The 19,759-nt window shown below is 47.9% G+C and overlaps 1 protein-coding gene across 2 annotated transcripts; it reads left to right on the top strand.

The window, feature by feature from the left end:
* Window positions 1-4,334: 4,334 nt before the first annotated feature.
* On the top strand, window positions 4,335-18,896 carry PRKAR1A (protein kinase cAMP-dependent type I regulatory subunit alpha). 2 transcript variants are annotated; one of them, XM_070480087.1, is made up of 11 exons: window positions 4,335-4,423; window positions 7,459-7,638; window positions 12,231-12,401; window positions 13,130-13,221; window positions 13,421-13,482; window positions 14,201-14,247; window positions 15,132-15,290; window positions 15,962-16,022; window positions 17,064-17,185; window positions 18,179-18,260; window positions 18,542-18,896. In XM_070480087.1, the coding sequence occupies exons 2-11, from the start codon at window positions 7,465-7,467 to the stop codon at window positions 18,712-18,714; spliced, it is 1,143 nt and encodes a 380-aa protein (XP_070336188.1). In that variant the 5' UTR covers window positions 4,335-4,423; window positions 7,459-7,464; the 3' UTR covers window positions 18,715-18,896. The 2 variants fall into 2 exon arrangements, with proteins under 2 accessions (XP_070336188.1, XP_070336187.1); XM_070480086.1 differs by lacking the exon at window positions 4,335-4,423 and adding an exon at window positions 4,665-4,773.
* The last annotated feature ends 863 nt before the right edge of the window (window positions 18,897-19,759 follow it).

Raw genomic sequence — 19,759 nt, 5'->3', positions numbered from 1 at the left:
GATGGGGAAACAGTGGAAACAGTGGCTAACTTTATTTTTTGGGGCTCCAAAATCACTTCAGATGGTGGCTGCAGCCATGAAATTAAAAGACTCTTGCTCCTTGGAAGAAAAGCTATGACCAACCTAGATAGCATATTGAAAAGCAGAGACATTACTTTGCCAACAAAGGTCCAATTAGTCAAGGCTATGGGTTTTCCAGTAGTCACATAGGGATGTGAGAGTTGGACCATAAAGAAAGCTGAGTGCCAAAGAATTGATGCTATTGAACTGTGGTGTTGGAGAAGACTCTTGAGAGTCCCTTGGACTGCAAGTAGATCCAACCAGTCCATCCTAAAGGGGATCAGTCCTGAGTGTTCATTGGAAGGATTGATGTTGAAGCTGAAACTCGAATACTTTGGCCACCTGATGCGAAGAACTGACTCATTGGAAAAGACCCTGATGCTGAGAAATATTGAGAGGAAGAAGAGAAAGGGGTGGCAGAGGATGAGATAGTTGGATGAGATGGTTGAATAGTCCATCACTGACTCGATGGACATGAGCTTGAGTAAGCTCCGGGAGCTGGTGATGGACAGGGAGGCCTGGCCTGCTACAGTCCATGGGGTCTCAAAGAGTTGGACACGACCGAGCCACTGAACTGAGCTGAACTATGACAATTACTTTTACTAGTCAACCTGGCTAAGCCCTGGTACCCAGTGTTTGGTCAAATAGTCTGAATGTTGTTGAGAAGGTATTTTTTAGATGTGATTAGCGTTTAAGTCAGTAGCCAGTAAGTAAAGCAGATTATCCTTGATAGTGTGGGTGGGTCTTGCCCAGTCAGTTGAAGGCCTTACGAGGAAACACTGAGGTTCCCCGAGAAAGGAGTTCAGCTTCCAGGCTGTCTTCAGAGTCAAGGCTCCAACACCAGCTCTTCCCCATTCCTAGCCTGCTGGCACGTCCTACAGGTTGGGACTCGCCAGGACCCACAACTGTGTGAGCCAGTTTCTTCAAATAAATTCTTCTCTGTCTGTCTGTCTTTCTCTCTTCCTCCTATTGCTTCTATTTCTCAGGAGAATTTGGCTACTAATGTAACTTTCTTTCTCTTGTTGAACATTGTAGATTTAAATATGCTAGTCTGGGTGAAGATATGTTTGGGATGAAGATATTTTTACTTGGAAAACTCTCTTTAGTATTAGAGTGAAAAGTGCCACTCCTCTGGTTTTGGGGGAATAGTTGCAATGAGTACTTCGGGTAAACACCAACCTTCAGGTTTTACTTTGTGTTGTTCTGGGGAGGCGGTGTGGCCTTGCCGCAAGGCATGCGGGATCTGAGTTCCTTCACCAGACTTAGTTCCTGTGCTCCTGTCCTCTAAGGTGGAAGCCCGGAGTCTTAACCACAGGACCACCAACCCTCAGTTTAGATAAGCATTTGCCAGTGGGGAAAGTAGAAAGATTTCTGGCATTGGAAAGCTTGCTGGAACTAGGTTATCTTTGAAACCACAATCTTGGGTTCCACAGGAAGCATATACACTCAGCTCAAGTAGGTGGTGCTAGTCTGAAAAGTACTCCTTGGAAATCTGAAGTAGGTGCAGCTGTCTTTAGCCAGTGGAAACTTTAGACATAACGCCAAGAAATGGTCTACCAAAACCTCCCTTCCATCTATACACTGACCTGCTCGGTTCCGCTTTGGCTAAATGCAAAACCGATGTTTATTTTGCTTCTAAAATTGTTTGCTATTGTTTCACAAACATTGTAACAGCAATTAAGGAATTTTGTTTTAAACAGAAAAATTGACTTACAACCCCACTACTGTAGAAACTCATTTTGTTGAGCCTTTTCTTTTTCTTTTAACAAATATTTATTTAATTGGTGGCACTGGCTCTGAGGTGTGGCACGTGGGATCTTTAGTTGCAGCATATGGGATCTAGTTCCCTGGTCAGGGATCCAGGGAACCTCGGCCCCCTGCGTTGGGATGGCCAAGTTCTTTTTAGCCACTGGACCACCAGGGAAGTCCCTTGTTGAGCCTTTATAAGGACACAGACAAAAAAAAAAAAAAAAGCTGGCAGAACTTGGAATCCAGGGCAGCAGGCCTCTGGAGAGGGGAAAAGCACAGAGAAACTAGGCTGGAACAAAGGTCGCCTCTGAAATGAAATTGAGGAGTTGAAATTCTCCCCAGGGCAGGGTGGGACTGAAAGAGCATGCACCCCTCTTGGAAACCCCCAGGGCTGTTCGGTGTTTGGGTCCCAGGGTCAACAATCTGCGGCCGTTTCTGTTTTGTCTCTCAGAGCCCCAGCTCGGGACAGTTTGGCAACTACAAGGTTGGGTGCGACAGACACAGGAAATGGCCGTGGCTAGACTGGAGCCTGCGTGCAGGCGAGTGGGGCCACACCAGGCCAGGCAGCACGGCTCAGCCGCGCCTCAGAGCCGCCGGCCCCACGTCGGCGGCCTGCCGGTCTCCTCACTCTGCGGGTCTGGGCTGTGGTGGGAAGGGAACACTGTCCAAGGCCGTCTTAACCTGGTGGTGCAGGGAGCTGATGAGAGGGGAGGACAAATGGCAAGCAAACTAATTTGTATTCACTGCATCCCCACTGCAGAGGAGAGAGATCAAGCTCGCTGCCTGGGTGTGCGCCCTCCTGGCCATTTAACTGCTCCATGCCTGCTTTTCCTTTGGCACCAGTAACAACACTGATGCTGGAGCTATTATGAAGACTCAATTATGATGCACGAAGTACTTAGAACAGCCAGGGACATACTAAGCGCTACAGACATGTGTCTGTTACTATCTTTACTTAAGTGATAACTTGAGCAATAAGATGAGCACCCTGCTCATCTTTTCCCACTGAGGAAACTGAGGCTCATCAGGATTAAGTCAGTTACCGGAGATGGCAGAGCCTGAAACCAAACCCAGATTTATCTGACAGCAGTGTTTTCTTCTCGGAACATGACCGGGCCTGCACACTGCTATTTAATTCCTTCTCCTGCTTGCCAGCTTAAGGCTCAGTTTATTCTCTTTGTACCGACAAGGGTGAAATCCTATATGACAGAGGCTCTGCCTTTAATCCGTCATTCATGGGGGTGTGGGCGCTTCCCCATACACCCTCCTCTTATAGACCTAATCTGGCCCTTCTGATAATTGTCTGCGCTTCCTCTGACTTTCAGAAAGCAGAGGATAACAACTAAATAAAAGAAATACTCTGAGAAGCAGGAGCCCTGTCAGACTGCTGGATCTAGGGGAGCAACAGAAACAGTATAAACATGAACCTTAAAGGTATTTGAAATTTTTCTAATAGCTGTATCAAAAAAGTAAAAACCAAAAGCAAAATTAATCTTAATAATATTTAACCGAGTATATCCAAAATATACTGTTTTGACCTGGAATCAATATAAAAATATTCATAACAGATATATAGATCTTATATACACATCTCATAATATGTATTTCATTGTATATATATATATAGTCCAGTTGCTAAAGCGGGTCACTCTTTGTGGCCCCATGGACTGTAGCCCGCCAGGCCTTCCTGCCCTCTACTGTCTCCCAGGAATTTGCTCAAGTTCATGTCCTTTAAGTCCAGGGATGCAAGTGTGAAACCCATTGTGTATCTCACACATGCAGCCCTAGGAGTCCAACAGGTACCAGCTAGACACAAGGATGCGCTTGTTGCAAGGGCCTTCATTTATTCTATGTCTCTCTGCATCCCCTTTCTTCTTCCAGGGGCAGAGTCTGGGATGAAAAAAAAATGGCTGAAGCAGTGAAGTACCCCCCTCATCCCCCGCCCCCGCATCGTCCCCGCTGAGGGCCCTTTTGCAGGCGGCTGAGATTTCTCCTGCGGTCAGACGGTCTGCGCCCATCTGCAAAGCTTGCACTTTTCTCCCCACTGGGCCAGGGGTGAGGATGGGGGCGCTTCAAGTTCTAGGGGGATTCGGGCCTCTCCTGGACCCCCCAGTCCTTCCCAGCACTCGGTGCCCAAAGGGGCAGAGCGGCCTCCGCCGGCACAGCACCCCGGGCGGGGGGCGCGGGGCGGGCAGTCGGACCTGCCGAGGGACTCTCGGCCGGGCTCGGGTTTCCTGGGCCGGATGGCCGGCCACAGCCCGGAGGCCGCAAGCTCGGGATGCCCGGCGGGCGTGCGCGGCTCGGACCCGCCCGCGCACGGCCCCCGGCGCAGCTGCCGCCTCCCCCGGGCCGGAGGCGGTGGGAAGCCCCCTCCCCGGCTCCGCGCCCCCTTGGCGGGGCCCTGGGCGGAGCCGCCCACCTGTCCCCCGGGACGCCCCTTGGGGGCCGAGCGGGGGCGGGCGCAGAGGGCCGGAGAAAAGGCGCAGGCGGCGCGCGCGGCGGGAGTGAGGGCGCCCGGCGAGCGCGGGACGGGCACGCTAGCTGCCGAGCTGCGCGCACAGGGGCCGGGAGCCCGCGGAGCAGCCGGGTGCTCGCGGCGTCCGAACGGGGACAGGTGAGGGGCGGCAGGTGACGGGCGACGGGAGTCCCGGGCCGGAGGCCGCGGACCAGGGACGCGTTGGGACCTAAACAAGGGCAGAGGGAGGACCAGTCCCGGCGGCGAAGGGGCGAGGGTCCGCCTGAGGGGCCGCTGCCCTTTTAAGGTTGCCGGGGCGACGGCTCTGGCCAGAGCGAGGCGCATTGACGTCAGCAGCCGGGCGCTGATTGGCTGCGGCGCGGCCGTTTCCGGTGGCGCCGTTGAGGAGCCGCTATCGCCGAGTGGAGCGGAGCTGGGAGGGCGTCGCTGAGGGAGTCCCGCCGGCCGTCTCCGAGCCCGCAGCTCAGCCCGCCGCCGCCCATCCGCAGGTGAGGGGGCTTGCGGGCCCCGGCGCTCCTCGCCTCGCCGCCCGCCGCCCGCCCGGGGGTGCCGGGCCGACCCAAGATGGCGTCGCGGGGAGAGCCCTGCGGGGGGATGGCCGCCCGCCCGCGCGGCCTCTCCTCACGGCTGCCGCGGGCCCCGCGATGACCGGCGTCCGCGCCCCGGGCCGCCCCGGAGGCTCCCGGGTCCCAGCGCGGGCCCGCCCCCGCCGCCGCGCTCGCCCTCCCCCCACAAGGGCGGCGGCGCGGGGCCTGCAGAGCCCCCAGCCCTTCCGGCCGCCTGGGGGGCGGGGGCCGTGCTTTTCCCCTGCGGCCGCCTCCGCGTCCGCCCGCTGCGATCCCCGACAGTCCCGGCCAGCCGCCCGCCCCGCCCCCGCGGCGGCGGCCGCCGGCCTCCCCCGTCAGTCTCCTCACGCCGGCCTACCCCGTCATTCCCCTCTCGTCAGCCCCTCTCGTCGGCCCCCCTCTCGCCTTCCCCGCCCGCTGTCCCCCCCCTGGGGTCTCCCCGCGGTTTTCCGACTGGAGTGAGGTGGGGGCCTCCCTCCCGCGGCCCGGGCCCAACTGCCGCGAAGGGCACGTCCCTGCCCTCCTCCGACACGTCCAGGGGTACCCGGGAGCCCCCCCGCCCCAGCCCGGGGCACGCGCGTCCGCGCCGGGAGGAGCCCGCGGGAGTGGCCTTCTCCGTGGTCCCCGAGGATGACCCCCAGGAAGGACTGGCCGCGGCCTGAATGAGCGACCTTCTCAAAGGGTCTGACATACTTCCTCGCGTCTAACCCCTTGGATACGGCGTTGTGTTAATATCACAACTGATTTTCCAGAAGAACGAATCCCAGTGTTTTTTTAGGAGAGACAATGCGGTGTCCGTTTTTCAGCAGTTAAATAACCGGGGACAAGGGAGAGCTAAATTGTAGGCTGTTAGAACTGAGTACAAGTGCAGAGTGAATCTATTCCATTAAGAAATTAAGACCGTGAAATACGGATTTTCCGGGGTTCACACGATGAACGCATCAATCCTGGGTCATTTCTATTAATATGCCCCCAAATTACCAGTGTCCTCTTTCTGGTCTTTTAAATACATTGTTGCAAACAAAAAGCCAGTTTCACCCCTTGGACCCAGTTCTGTCATTTCTACCACAGACCTGACCTTTGAATGGTTTTCTCTGGTCAGTTGAAAACATGTATTGACATTCCCGAAATGTATCTCAATGTTTCGAAACACAGAAAGATCTCATTGACCGTTTTTGGTGTCTTTCAGTACAATGTATTTTCTAAAGCAGAAAATCCTGAAGTGGATTTTAAGTTGGTATGGTTGTCTGACTTGTGAAAGAGGCGGGTGTAAATCTATCTTAAAGTAATCTTTGTGTGTGTGAATGTGTGTGTGTGTGTGTGAGTGTGTGTGAGAGAGAGAGTTTATTTCTGAAGGAGCAGCAGGAATCTTTTTCTGTGGCCTCTTTAATTTATGTGCCTGTCAGGTGTCTACAAACTTTCTCATGGTCTGTTAATTAGTCTACTGTTACTGACCTTTATCATGAAAGCTGTCAAAACAAAATGAGTAACAGCATTTTGTACTGTGGCTCTTCACTGTGCTGTTTCTTTGTCCTTTGAAATTTAGTTCGATCTCATTGGTTTTGTGTGCATTGAATTTGGAAAACGTGAGTTAGTACTGAAATCTTTTGCAGAGTGGAGAGCACCTCACCTTTATCTTCTGATCTTAATTACATGATAATTAGGAGTTGGAAGGAAAAACAGTTTGTGACTCTTTTGTTAAGTTAGTGAGCTTTGAATTCCAGGCTAAGATTAGCCGCCCATTATTGCATTTATTTTAGTTCACATCGAAGTAGTTTAAACCCTCTAAAATTCACTAAATGTAGTTTATCTATTGAGTCTTCATGTGAGTTAAAAACTTGATGTTTTAACATTCCCTATTCAAATCTTTTATAGTTTACTTGTTAAGGTGTTTATATGGTGTTTTTGTTTTTCTATTAGTAGCGTTAAAGATTTTCCCTTTTACTAGTGTTATCGTTTAAGACTGGAATCTGGTACAAAGAGTTTGGGATTAAAAATTGGTTTTATAACTCATCTGGGTTTTCTTTTGTGTTTTAAACCATTTTGGTTGTGTTGGCTGATGAGAGCCTGTGCTCCAGTGGTTTGCTTGGTGAGATCGGCCTGCTCCCCTGGGATCCAGGTTATGTGAAGGGGATGTCAAATGTTCCTCATGGTGCTTCCTTGCTTTCACCCAAGTGCTGACTGGCATGCCTTCTAATTCTCTGTACTTTTTACCCTTTGCACACTTCCCGCGTCATCATGATTTCTTTTGCAGGAAAGAACTGAATGAAATTCCCTTGGGGCCTGCCTGACTCCTCGGCACCAGCCCCTGCCGGGGAGAGCCGCCCACACTTCCTCTCTCGGCCGGGTGGCCGGCCTGCCTGCGTGCCTCTCGGGGCCTGGGCCCTGAGCAGCAGGACCTCGGTGCAGCACTGCCTTGCCTGAATGTGCCTTCTCGTCATACTTCACTCCCTGGCCCTCACCTCCCTGTTTTAAAATTAAAAAAACCTACCTAGTGAGAACGAAATCTTTGTGAATCAGTTGCCTGGTGAATTTGTTAAGGTGAAGGCCAGCTTGACGTTTGCTTTTTGTGAATGGTTCTCCCAAGCTTCTGTGTCTTCTCCGTAGTGAACCATGGCGTCCGGCACCGCCGCCAGCGAGGAGGAGCGCAGCCTCCGGGAGTGTGAGCTCTATGTCCAGAAGCACAACATCCAGGCGCTGCTCAAGGACTCCATCGTGCAGCTGTGCACCGCCCGGCCCGAGAGGCCCATGGCCTTCCTCCGGGAGTACTTCGAGAAGCTGGAGAAGGTGAAAACAACTGGGGAGCTGAGAGCTGACCCTGATGGTTCTTAAATGCAAGGCTGGAGAATGTCACTGATCTCTATCTTTGGGAAGAAAAGGGATGCTGACCAAATAAGAATTTACAATCATCATCATCATCATTTAAAATAGAATTTCAGAAAAGAATACAGTTAATGCCATTGTAGTAATTTGTAACTTTATAATCAGAATTTATCAGAACTACTCTGAATGCTCAATTTACTTGGCGAACAGGTTTTCCAACCATAGTTCCTTGTAACTGTTTTAATTAATACATAAAATGGACCAAATGAAATAACTGAGTTGGTTCAGTTGATTGGAAGTAGTACAACACTGGTCAGCAGAAACCATTGCAAGATTGTAAATCGATTATATTCCAGTAAAAATTAAAAAATTAAAATGGTACATCAGTGGTGTGAACTGAGAACTTTTGCAGTATGCATTTAATGCTGTTTTCTTCAGCAAAACAAACTTGTAGGCTTTATCCTATGTTTGAAATCACTGTACTGGAGCATACAAGTCTGGCTTGTGACTAGTGTATCAGAAACTCTTGAGTTGTCCAAGTGTGTTTTACTGTAGGATATGTCCCAACGTAAATTGACTCTGGAGCAGAGAGAGTAAGATTGATGGCTGTCAGAATTTTACTTTATTTACAATTCTGGTCAGGACTTGTTTCCTCTTGAAAAAAAGAGAGTCAGTTTTTACTCATTGTTGTTCATCCTTATTGTGTGTGTGTCAGTCGGACCTAAGCTTGGGGTATGTGCTTTTCTAAGCCAAGTGGTCATTTTTCATCAAGGTCAGTACTTTAGTTCAATCCCTTAAAAAATGATGAATGAGAAAGTTTGGATTGTTGAGAGTTTTGAGTAGTTTGTTTGATTTGCTCCTGAAATTTCAGCAGGATAAAGTTACAGATTTTCTTAACTCATATTGAAGTTTTGATGTGGTTCATAATGACTGTGAATCACTTGGGAGGCATTTTCTTAGGTATATGATTGTTAATTATCTAGTTGTATTGCAGAAAGGTTTGTACTGTATCCCACTGGTTTGGACAACTTCTCAAACAGCATAATTTATTAGTAAAAGAATCTGTTTTACTAATGTTCAAAAAATGTTTGGGTGGCTCAGTGATTGGACCCTTCTCCCCGTTTTCTTGGAAAGCTGTTGAAATTGGTTTTTAGTATCATGGTTAGAATAATTAAAAACAACAGGAAAATCTAACCAGTCCCAGTGAATTGCAGTAGAAAGCCTGGTTTTCCTCTTACTGAAGCAGTTGCTGGTCGTGGAGCGTTGTCGCACCAGGCTGCTGTGGGCCTTCCCTCCCTGTTTGGAAGTGAAGTGCGTTCCTGGAGGTCTGGTTCTGAAGTCGGTCACTGTAAGGTGATCCCTCTGCTCCCCGGACATCAGTAGAGCCACCCGCTGAGCGGCCGAGGTGGGTGAGACGTGAAGTGTGTGTCTTTTTATAGGGAGAGTGGAGTGTGGTGCTCATTTCAGGGCCTGTTTTTTCATGGCCCTTTTGGAGCACTGACTGCAGGGAAAATAGGAGAGGATCATGCAAGTAGTTTCTTTGCACATGGGGTTTTTAGATGTGATGTGTGTTGGCCTGTCTACCTTTTAATAGAGTCACAGCTTACCACTTTTTCTGTAATTCATGGATTTTTGTACATTTGCATTCATTCCTTTAGCCAAGGTTGAATACAGATATCCGGACATTGGAGAAACTAGAGTTTCAGCTGTTCAACAGGTCATCTTTCTGTACGTTAGGTGTTGAGTTATATGTCTGAAACTACAGTCACACTCTTGTCACCCCTTTGCCGTGCTAACCAGGGCCCATGTTTCTGGTTCCCTCAACTGCTCAGTAAGAAATGCCCCAGAAACCTATCTCAGTTGGTCCTTTGACAGCGTCTGCGTTTTACTGTTGTTTGTAATCTGAGTCCTCTCTTCTGTGTGTGTTCATTTGAACCTTGCCAACTAGTAGATGAGAGGATTTGTGATGGCTCTGACCATGGAGTGCCTCCCATGTGCCAGGTGCTGTGCCAGCCCTTGACCTTTTATAAATACTCATTACTTCAAACGTGTGAGGTTGGTGATTGTCACCATTTTACAGAGGAAGCAGTGAAGCTAAGCGGGGTCGGGGAGCCTGGCCGTGGTCACACGGGGACCAGCCTTTGTTGCAGCACTTAGTGAGTCCTGGGTCTCGGTGGTTGCTCCACGTGTCCTGATACTTGGCCACGTGCAGCCGTCTGTGCTCAGCCCATCTTGTCTTGGCTGCACATGCCTTGTTCCGGGGCTCACTGGAAGGAGCAGCCATATATAAGGCATGCTGTTCTCAAGGCAGAGTGGGCCAGACGCTCCAGGGGCCAGAGTACAATCTTACAAGAGGATGTGGTGTGGCAGAACAAGCCACGTACCAAACCCCGAGTCAGTGGGCTGGGACGTCGACTTCACCCTTTGGGAAGAATGGATGTCAGGGCAGGGAGGATGGTGCAGACACGTTGAGTTAGCCACAGGCAGGGAATCAGAACTTAATATGCTAGGATGCATTGACAGTAAGTGGACTGGGAGGGGTTCTTTTGAGGAGTGAGGAGACTGAAGCATGACAGCACCAAGGAAACACATAAAAACATGTCACGACGCGCAGTAGAGATGGGTGCCCTCAGCAGTGGTTCTGTCATCAGGATCAGGCTATATCCAAGTGCTGTTGACGATGGAACCCAGAGAGCACTGTTACAACCGCAGTGCTCTTGGCACTTCAGAATTGTCTAAGACAATAAAAATTCACTTAGAAGGTACTTCCAAATGAAGGGTTGCTTGTGAGATTTTTCATGAATTTTTTGTGAAATATCAATGACAAATCTTGGGTAGAATCTGTTTTCATTTATGCTCTTGAACTTTAAACTTTGGGGAGACTTGAGTTTTAAAGTTCTCTGTTAATATGGAATGAGAAAAATCTTACCTGTTACTGTAATTATCAGAATGACAGTGAAGTGGGTTTTCTTTGAAAATTTTTTAAAAAACAGTTTGGTTACATATTTGCCCGTGGTTCAGCATGACAATAAAAAGTCTTTTTCCTACTCCTTTGTCTCCCTGGAATGCTGCCTGAGTTGCATCATATACGGGCATTTATACGGTTGTGTCCAGCGTGTGCATGGTATCCTATTGTACGGATGTACATTAATGCGTGGTGCTTAATCACCACATTGATGACCATTTTGGTGGTTTCCGGTATTTTGCTGTTAAAAGCTTTGGTATAATGAATAACTCTGTGTATCTGTAATTCCACATACATGCATGTTTTAAAATAAATTCCTAACAGTAGGCACACTGGGTTATTTGATCAACAGGTAAGTGCATTTGTAACTAAATATGCAAGTACATTCACGTTAGTTTTGTTATAGGCCTTTGTTACTGTGTTTTTAATTGAAAAATCTAAAGAGATGAGAAAAATAAAGCTGGTTCCTCCCTCCAAAAAATAAAAAGATCGGGCACAAGTCTACTGATAGAAATAAGCACTGTTCTTGCCTCAGTGGTTGTTGTTCTAGATGGTTCTTGCTGCACTTGTGTGTTCTTTGATTTGTCTTGATGCCAGATGCAGAGCTGAGTACCAGGGGAGGAAAAGCCGCCCCTCCTTAAATTCTTTTTTATCAGAATTTTTCAGAAATAATTAGTAAATGCTGTCATTTAGAATTTGAAGGCTGTTTTGGGAAAAGAATGGAGAATGAGTCATGAACGAGAAGGTGATAGCTCACCATTCTTGGCTTTTTTCATTCGGGTTTTACGTCAGTCATAACTCATTCTCTACTGCAGACCTGAGAGGGATTTCTTTTTAAGGCCCTAGATCTGAAAAATAAGATTGTTAAATAGTTGATCTTGGTTTCATATGAATTGGTTTAATAAGTTGTAAAAAACAGGTAAACCAAATGTCAGCCCTGCCTGTAAAGAATGCTTCCAGCTCTGTTAGGATAAGTATTGTTATGTCTGATCTTAGTTGAAGTCCAGGTTCCCATCACATTCCATTATTTGTTGAATATGAATCCTGCAGGGTCAGCACTCTCTCGTATTGTTTTTTGTATTCCCCCTGCCTAGTGTAGATGTGGCATGGCAGGTCCGCAGAGTGTGTATTGAGTTAATGGAGTAACCTGATAGTCTAGACTTTCTTATGTCACTTTGCTGTGCCTGGGTGATATTCCTAGATGGCATGCATGGGCAAGGCAGGGATCTCACACTCATTTCCCAGAGTTTTGTTTTGCAGTTTATTACTGTTGAATGCATTATAGATCATTGTCAGTTTATTACTACAATGAGTGTATAGTTTCTTATTTGCATGTTATGTGCCCTTGTACCAATGGCTTTTTGTTAGTATAGCGTTTATCACCATCTGAGGAGCAGTATAACCCTTTCAGGGTATTTCTCTTCAAACTCGACTCTCCATTTTCTCCCATTCGTGATTGGCCTTTGCCCCTTAACTTTCACGTCGAATAGGAGAGATTTGCAGTGACTGAGAAGGACTGTCAATAGAACACGAGAATGCCAGTGAAGAGCACTGATGGAGGGTCTCATTTTATAAACTTGTGATTTTTCAGGAGGAGGCAAAGCAGATCCAGAACCTGCAGAAAGCAGGCAGCCGTGCAGACTCTCGGGAGGATGAAATCTCCCCCCCGCCCCCCAACCCCGTGGTGAAGGGCCGGCGGCGACGTGGGGCCATCAGTGCCGAGGTCTACACGGAGGAGGATGCTGCGTCCTATGTTCGGAAGGTACCTGCACGCGGGAATGTCTCCTCTGATGAACGCGCGCTGTTCCCACTACTAAACAGACAGGGTGGGCCATACCCTGCGCTGTTCCTGGGTACTGGGGAGCAGGTTTCTGCAATAGTAGGCCATCAGAGGAAGTATCTGTAGTGATTATAAAACAGTGAGTACTTGAGTTTGGGGGATTTTCTTTTCCGTGGTGGTGTTTTGCAGTGAAAGACCAGACAGTACTCCTTTTTGTCTTGAGTTGTGGTGTCAGTTTTTGACATCTTCCCGTTCATGTGGTGGCTTGAACATTTTGCTCTGTAAGCGTCATTCATCTCAATTGGCTCTCTCTCAGAGCCAGTCTGCCGTTTCCAGTTAAGAGATTAGCCTGAAGGGGGAAGATAATCGAATGATCACACTTTAGAAGATGACCAGTTACCGTAAAATGCTTAGGTGTGCCTCAGTAATGACCTTGGGTAAGGTGGTTGTTGACTAGGAACCAAATACCAGCCTTTCAGTACAGGCCTAGTTGTAGACAAAGGGGATTAATTAGTATTTGTTCACTCAAAGTCAGTATTTGTGGGTCGAAGATAGTGTGAGAGTGTTGTGTTGAAAATACTTAACTCAGAGCAGCCTTGTTCAAATACCTAAGGTAGCTTGACATCTAATTGAAATGTCGGTTGCAGTCATGAAGTTGTTTTGGTTTATGGAATGTATGGAATGGTCATTGGACTTTCTGCTCTTCCTAGGTTATACCGAAAGATTATAAGACAATGGCTGCTTTAGCTAAAGCCATTGAAAAGAACGTACTGTTCTCACATCTTGATGATAACGAGAGAAGGTAGGTGATAGTATTTTTCTGGTACAGTTGGGCTCCCAAACTAGCTGCCTCATGGTTGCAAGTTTTAAAGGGTCTTCATAATTGTTCACCTGGTGCCACTCCAGGCTGAAAATCTGGAAGCTCTAAGGGTAACTAACAGACTAAGGTCTGTTAGCTCCAAGGTCAGTGTTGCGTAACACGAAGCCTCCTCTCTCCGCAGTGACATCTTCGATGCCATGTTCCCTGTTTCCTTCATCGCTGGAGAGACCGTCATCCAGCAGGGTAAGGTGGCCGCGCTCGCGGCGGAAGCGCCGCTGCTGCGCCACGCGGATGCTCCCTGAGCCCGCCGCCTGCCTTCCGGCGTGCTGCGATTACAGTCTTCTGAACTAAGAGTGAAAGGCACACTTTGAGTGAGGGACTAGTATTCCCGTAATGTCAGTATGGTTTTGTTTATAATAACTGTTAAAGAAAATTCGCGCATTTTTACTTTATAAGGAATTCCAGAGCCACATGTATTTTATATATCCTTGATATGGATTATTAACCAGTCAGAGGAAAATAAGAGTAGGAATAAGCCACACACTCAGATTCTTCATCATCTAGCCCATCTCTGTACAAGGCTCTGTACCTTCTGCTGACTCTTTATTTTGCCCACACACCCCGACATGGAGCTCATGTTTTGGGTGTTCCCTCTTTTTTCCTTTCTATTTACTCTCAGTATTTCCATGGGTTTTCATAATCCGTATATTTTCTTCTTTAGTGACAAGGTGATATGTTGTTACTGTTGTATCTTGTTTTGTTGTTTTAGATGACATGGCAGTTAACATTTCTATACATATAAGTGGCTTGCTTAAGTTATTTTTCAGAGGCATCTTCACCATGAGATGACTGATGACCTGGTCGGTTTTATGACTTGTAAAATATATTGCTGGACTTTTTGGTTTGATTTGTTCTTTAATTCATAATTTGCTTCTGACTTTTTTACTCTCTTCACTTTTAGGTGATGAAGGGGATAACTTCTACGTGATTGACCAAGGAGAGATGGATGTAAGATTTAATAATAGCAAAAATATGTCGAGAATCTTAAAAGTCAGCTTGTTACTTACTGCTTTTTATTTATTTTTTATTTACTGCTTTTTAGAGTGTCTGAAGGACTATTACATCCTTGTATGTTAGATTCCTTTTGCAAAATGTTTTACTGACACCAAGAAAGGCCATTTTTACTGACACTAAACCTTTTAAATATAATTTCTTGGGCTGAATGTACAGTTCAGAACTTCTGCTAGGTTAGCAGTTAAGGCATGTGTGCATGCTTTTGAGTAGGATAAGGTCGGTGGAGGCTCGGCAGGTCATCAGCTGGGAGACTTGGTACAGCCTTCTGTACTGTACATCTTGTCCCTCCCATAAGAGTGTTAGAAAAGTCGGTGGCATGGCAAGTAAAATGCTAACCAGCACAGTGCCTGGCACAGGCTTCTATAAATACACTTGTTCAGTGGCTGAGTTGTGTCCGACTCTTTGCAACCCCATGGACTGCAGCACGCCAGGCTCGTCTGTCCTCCACTCTCTCCTGGAGGTTACTTACAGTCATGTCCGCTGAGTCGGTGATGCTATCTAGCCATCTTATCCTCTGCTGCCCCCTTCTCCTTTTGGCTGGTAAATACGTAACGAGTACTGTTAATGCTTAGTTCACTTTTTTGCTCTCATCATCCCTTCTGAGGGCCTTTTTCTTACCAGATAATTAAACCAGGTAAATTATAGACACTCTGAACATACTTGATTTGTCAGAAGTCAGGTGTCTTTGCTGTGTACCGGAAAGGTAACATTTAATTTTCTACAAAGTTCAGGATTCTGATCTCTTTAAAAAAAGTGTGCAGGTTTTTAATCCGTATGTATTTGTGTCTGTAGAGATAACCAGTGCTTTTGTATTTTAGGTCTATGTCAACAATGAATGGGCAACCAGTGTCGGGGAAGGAGGGAGCTTCGGGGAGCTCGCTCTGATTTATGGGACTCCTCGAGCGGCCACTGTCAAGGCCAAGACAAACGTGAAACTGTGGGGCATTGACCGGGACAGCTACAGAAGGATCCTCATGGTGAGGCCCGTGGGGGTGGGTGCAGACCACTGTCCAGGCTGTGTGACTCGCATTCGACAGTACCACCGTGGGAAGATGGGAATACTTCTACTTGTAATGACTGAATGCTTGACCTTAGCATTACCCACTACACCGTTTGTGACAGAGATCTTTTAGAACAGAACTTTGGCTGAAATAATACGGGAGACAAACAGGGGTGTGTATGCAGTGGTCAGCTGATGTTTGGAACTGTCTCCATTGGTCAGCACATCTTCCTTCAGCCAGTCTTCACACAGACAGACAGCTTGATGGATGCTGCGCTGACGTTTCTATGGTAGCAGTTTGAGTTCCTTCTTTCTGTGGAGGATTAGGGTTGTGGAGAAGGACCCTGAGCTGGAAGTATACTCAGCTTTACTTGGGGTTTTTTTTCCCTTTTTTTTTTTTTTTGGAGAACTGATTATTTGCTTTTTTGACATTTCAGTATTTGATGAATTCTTTATCTATATACTTGGTGTTCCTTTTAGGAGCAAGTTACTGAGAACTTTTTATTGAACACAGACCTTACCATCTTCAACAGGAGAAAACAAGCAAGCTCTGACTACTGTTTTCAGTTTACCTGAAACATTTCTTACTCCACAGCATTGTGTGAATTACACATTTTAGAGATATGACTTTCTTTTTTTCATTTACAGGGAAGCACGCTGAGAAAGCGGAAGATGTATGAGAAGTTTCTTAGTAAAGTGTCTATTTTAGGTAAGTTTGAAAGTTGCATGGAGAATCGCTAAATTGAAGTGTTAGTAATGCTTAAGGAAATGGATTCTGTTTCATAAAGATTGCTTGAGTTATCAATATTTTTTCATAGTAACAAAAAACATAGGAATGTGGAGCTGAAGTTTGGCTACGAAGTAATTTCACTGTGTGTTTAATTTGCTAGTGGGCGGCTGACCTCTTAGTTAGACATAAGTGCTACTTATTTCCTCCTGGAAGGATAGAAAGGCTGGACGTGTCCTCCAGACGGTGGATGGCTGGTTATCCCTGGGATGTGGTCTTCATTGCTCTGTGAGTTTTTTCAGTTCAGGAAAGTGAGTGTTGCCAAGAATGTGTGTCTTCTGTGGAAAGGTTTGGTGTCACTTGCTAGCTTTCTCTGAAAAAATGCTAGAAGTTTGAGGAAATGTAGAGCAGCGTAATCAGAGGTGCTTCTATGTGATCTGTTTTGTGGACTTGGAGACATTATTATAAGCTGGTCTTCATTGGGAGGGAATGGTGAGTTTCATAAGGTCACACAGTCTTAATCATTGCTTTTTACAGTGACTTGATTTTTGTGCCCTTACTTTTCCTTTCTTGGAAATGATTACTTTCTAGTGTCTCAAGTGTCAGTTTGGCCTTTGGGAACATAAGTTATTTTTTAGTTATTCTTGTTGGTTTTGTAAATCAATCTGAGTTATTTCTCTGCATTTCTGGAACAGATTCTTTTTGGGTCCTGTAATTGCAGGTTTGATTTGCATTGATGGCAGTCTTTGGCAATGCTTAATGATCACATTCTTTTCATTCCTTTCCTATTGGCTGCAGTTGGTGTAGATTTACTTGGCTCCTGGGCCCCTGAATTCAGGAGGGCACTTGGGCCACCTGTAAGTGACGGGGGTTGTTGCTAAGAGAGAGGTAGTTGAAGACAGGTGCCAAGTTGAATCTGAGCCACACTATAGAGTGTTTTAGTTGACTTTTTTATACTTTTTGTTTTGAAATTTTTAGCAATACCAAGTAACAGAGAAAACTCTTTTGATATCTGCCTTTTAGAATCTCTGGACAAGTGGGAGCGTCTCACGGTAGCTGATGCGTTGGAACCAGTCCAGTTTGAAGATGGGCAGAAGATTGTGGTACAGGGGGAGCCGGGTGATGAGTTCTTCATTATTTTAGAGGTAAAGACGGGGCAGCCCCGGAGGGAGACGGGGCACTGGTTCTCAGTCACAGCTTCTGTTTTGGGGTTACCCGACAGTTTTAGTTAAAGGTTATCATTCCCTTTGAAATGCGGACGTTTGCTTTTCTGCTGCTGCTGAGTCGCTTCAGTCGTGTCCGACTCTGTGCGACCCCATAGACGGCAGCCCACCAGGCTCCCTGTTCCTGGGATTCCCGAGGCAAGAACACTGGAGTGGGGTGCCATTGCCTTCTCCATGCTTTTCTGCTAGGCCACCACATTTTAAATGAGTTTAAGTCAGAATTGTGGGAAGTACTAGCCAGATTCTAATCTACTCAAATTACTTCTGCTTATACAGGCCAGACAGAACTCGGCCACTCAACTCACAGACTGTGAGGTGATGTACTTTTCTGTTAAAATCATGCCTTTGGGCTGTTTGGCAATAAAGGGCCCAGCTCAGGTCTTTAAATTCTTTGTTTTCCCATGTTTTATATGCTCATGACCGTTGACATGGAGATCTGCACAGCTGATGTGCTATGAGGGCGGTCAGGAGACGCTGCCGGTATTTCTCCAGCCAGTGGTTGAGGAAGTCTTCGTGAGAAGGGCCAGGCAGTAACTAGTCCAGGAGGCTTTTCTGAGCCCTGGTGTTTCTCTTGCAGACAGAACTTGTCTCACAGTGAGACAGCAGGCAGGGACAGTACCTCGAGGGGCTGGTGTGTCGCTCGTGTGTAGCTGTGTCTGTAAAGAGGCAGTGCGCCTGGGCCTGGCCCTCCTCCTGCGGCTTCTCACCTCAGTCCCAACCCCGGAAGCCCCCCAGGAACTCCGGGGGGATGGCGGTCAAGCCTGGGCTGACTCTTCAGTCCTCTTCATTACATGAACACGGGGGATTTGAATAGCTGCTGAGTGTTTCCTCTGCAGAGCCCTGAAGCCGCGCAGGGCGTTTAGCGTGCCCCGGGGTCGGCCGCACTAACGCGTCGCTCTCCGGTGTCCCCCACAGGGCTCGGCCGCCGTGCTGCAGCGGCGCTCCGAGGACGAAGAGTTCGTGGAAGTGGGCAGGCTGGGGCCTTCGGACTACTTCGGTAAGCGGGCCCCTCAGCGTGAGGCCCTTCTCGGCAAGCGGCGCAGTCCTTCCTGGTCTTGTTTTCCTTCTCCTGCATTTCAGTTTTTACTTCAGTTTCTTGGCTCTCGAAGTTTGACCTTCACTCGGTTAATAATTATGTTACTGTCTCACGTCTGTCATTGGATTGTTTTTCTGAATTGCGGGTGTCCTGTGGCCTGTGCGGGTCTCTCTCCGCTCTGAGGGTGCCTCCAGGAAAGCGCTCCGGGAGTGCACCCACTCTCAGCCCTCTCTCCCCTCCAGGCGAGATCGCTCTGCTGATGAACCGGCCCCGTGCAGCCACCGTGGTGGCCCGCGGCCCGCTGAAGTGCGTCAAGCTGGACCGGCCACGGTTCGAGCGCGTTCTCGGCCCGTGCTCCGACATCCTCAAGCGCAACATCCAGCAGTACAACAGCTTCGTGTCCCTGTCTGTCTGAGGCGTGCCCCGCGCCCCGGCCGCCCCGGCCTCCACGCAGACGCCCTGCCCGCGCAGCGCCCTGGGGCCACGGGCACCGCAGCTTCTTGTTGGTTTCTGTTCCAGTTGCTTTTGTGGCACCGTTTTTATTTTGGAGCATTACTGAGTGCTCACACAGTTAAATAAATAGAAGGATTCTCTGGAGACTTTGCTGTCCCTGCTTCTCTGTGCAGTGTTAGTGTTGACACCCAGCCACCCCCGCCCCACCCCGGCCCGCTGTCTGCCGAGGGCTGACCCCGCCCCGCCGAGTTACGTGGAGCCTGAGGGGCAGCGCAGGTTCCCGGAAGTGACGCACGCCTCCTGTTAGCGTGAGCAGTCTTCAGACTGTGGCTGTGTGCCGTCTGTGTAGAGTAAAGGACTTCTCACGAAGCTCTGAGGGTCAGGAACAGGTATAGCAGAATCTTCATGTAGTAGGACATCTGCCTGTAGTTAAAGTAGCTTGAGGGTGGACTTGCCCGTTGTTGCTATGATAGGACCAGTTGTGTTTTTTTTTAAAAAGAGTTTGTACTTGTCAGGCAGGTTTGCCTGGTTTTGTTTCTCTCCAGTTGCTAAGGTTTCCTCTTGATCTCTGCAGTATGTGGAGGTGTGGCTATCTGTTCCTGCTTTCTGCGTTTCACACTGAAGCATAAGCTACAAATACCGGTTCTGATTTAACGACATCTGCCTCAGCTCACAGATTCTGATTAGACCTTCCTCTTTCCAGCTAGTGCCAAATACTCATCAGCAGATGCTGAAATGACAATGAGAATTCGAGGTCTGCATTCTTGGTGGTTAACTTGGAGCTTCTAGTTAGTGTGTGTCCTTCAGGTGACTCCAGGATGGTCATCTCTTAGGCTCTGCAAGCCCCGACTCCAGGACAGACACACTCCGTGTCGATGTCGTGACAGAGAAAGGGATGAGGGGTTGCTAAAGGGGGCGATGGCAGGCAGACAGAGTTCAGTGTTGGAACTCTGCCCCCTAAGTTCATTGGGGCAGGGGACTTGGAAGACATTCTTTACTCTGCTTCT

This window comes from Odocoileus virginianus, chromosome 17 (assembly GCF_023699985.2).
Source record: "Odocoileus virginianus isolate 20LAN1187 ecotype Illinois chromosome 17, Ovbor_1.2, whole genome shotgun sequence".
Taxonomy (NCBI): domain Eukaryota; kingdom Metazoa; phylum Chordata; class Mammalia; order Artiodactyla; family Cervidae; genus Odocoileus; species Odocoileus virginianus.
The sequence above is the reverse complement of the archived record's forward strand: the minus strand, read 5'-3'. Positions and strand labels throughout refer to the sequence as shown.

Bases quoted from the DNA above. Each gene is read 5' to 3' on its own strand.
- PRKAR1A (XM_070480087.1), top strand. From the start codon at position 7,465: ATGGCGTCCGGCACCGCCGCCAGCGAGGAGGAGCGCAGCCTCCGGGAG. The intron at 15,291-15,961 runs GTGAGGCCCGTG...TTTCATTTACAG, and splicing joins GCTACAGAAGGATCCTCATG to GGAAGCACGCTGAGAAAGCG. The intron at 16,023-17,063 runs GTAAGTTTGAAA...TCTGCCTTTTAG, and splicing joins TAGTAAAGTGTCTATTTTAG to AATCTCTGGACAAGTGGGAG.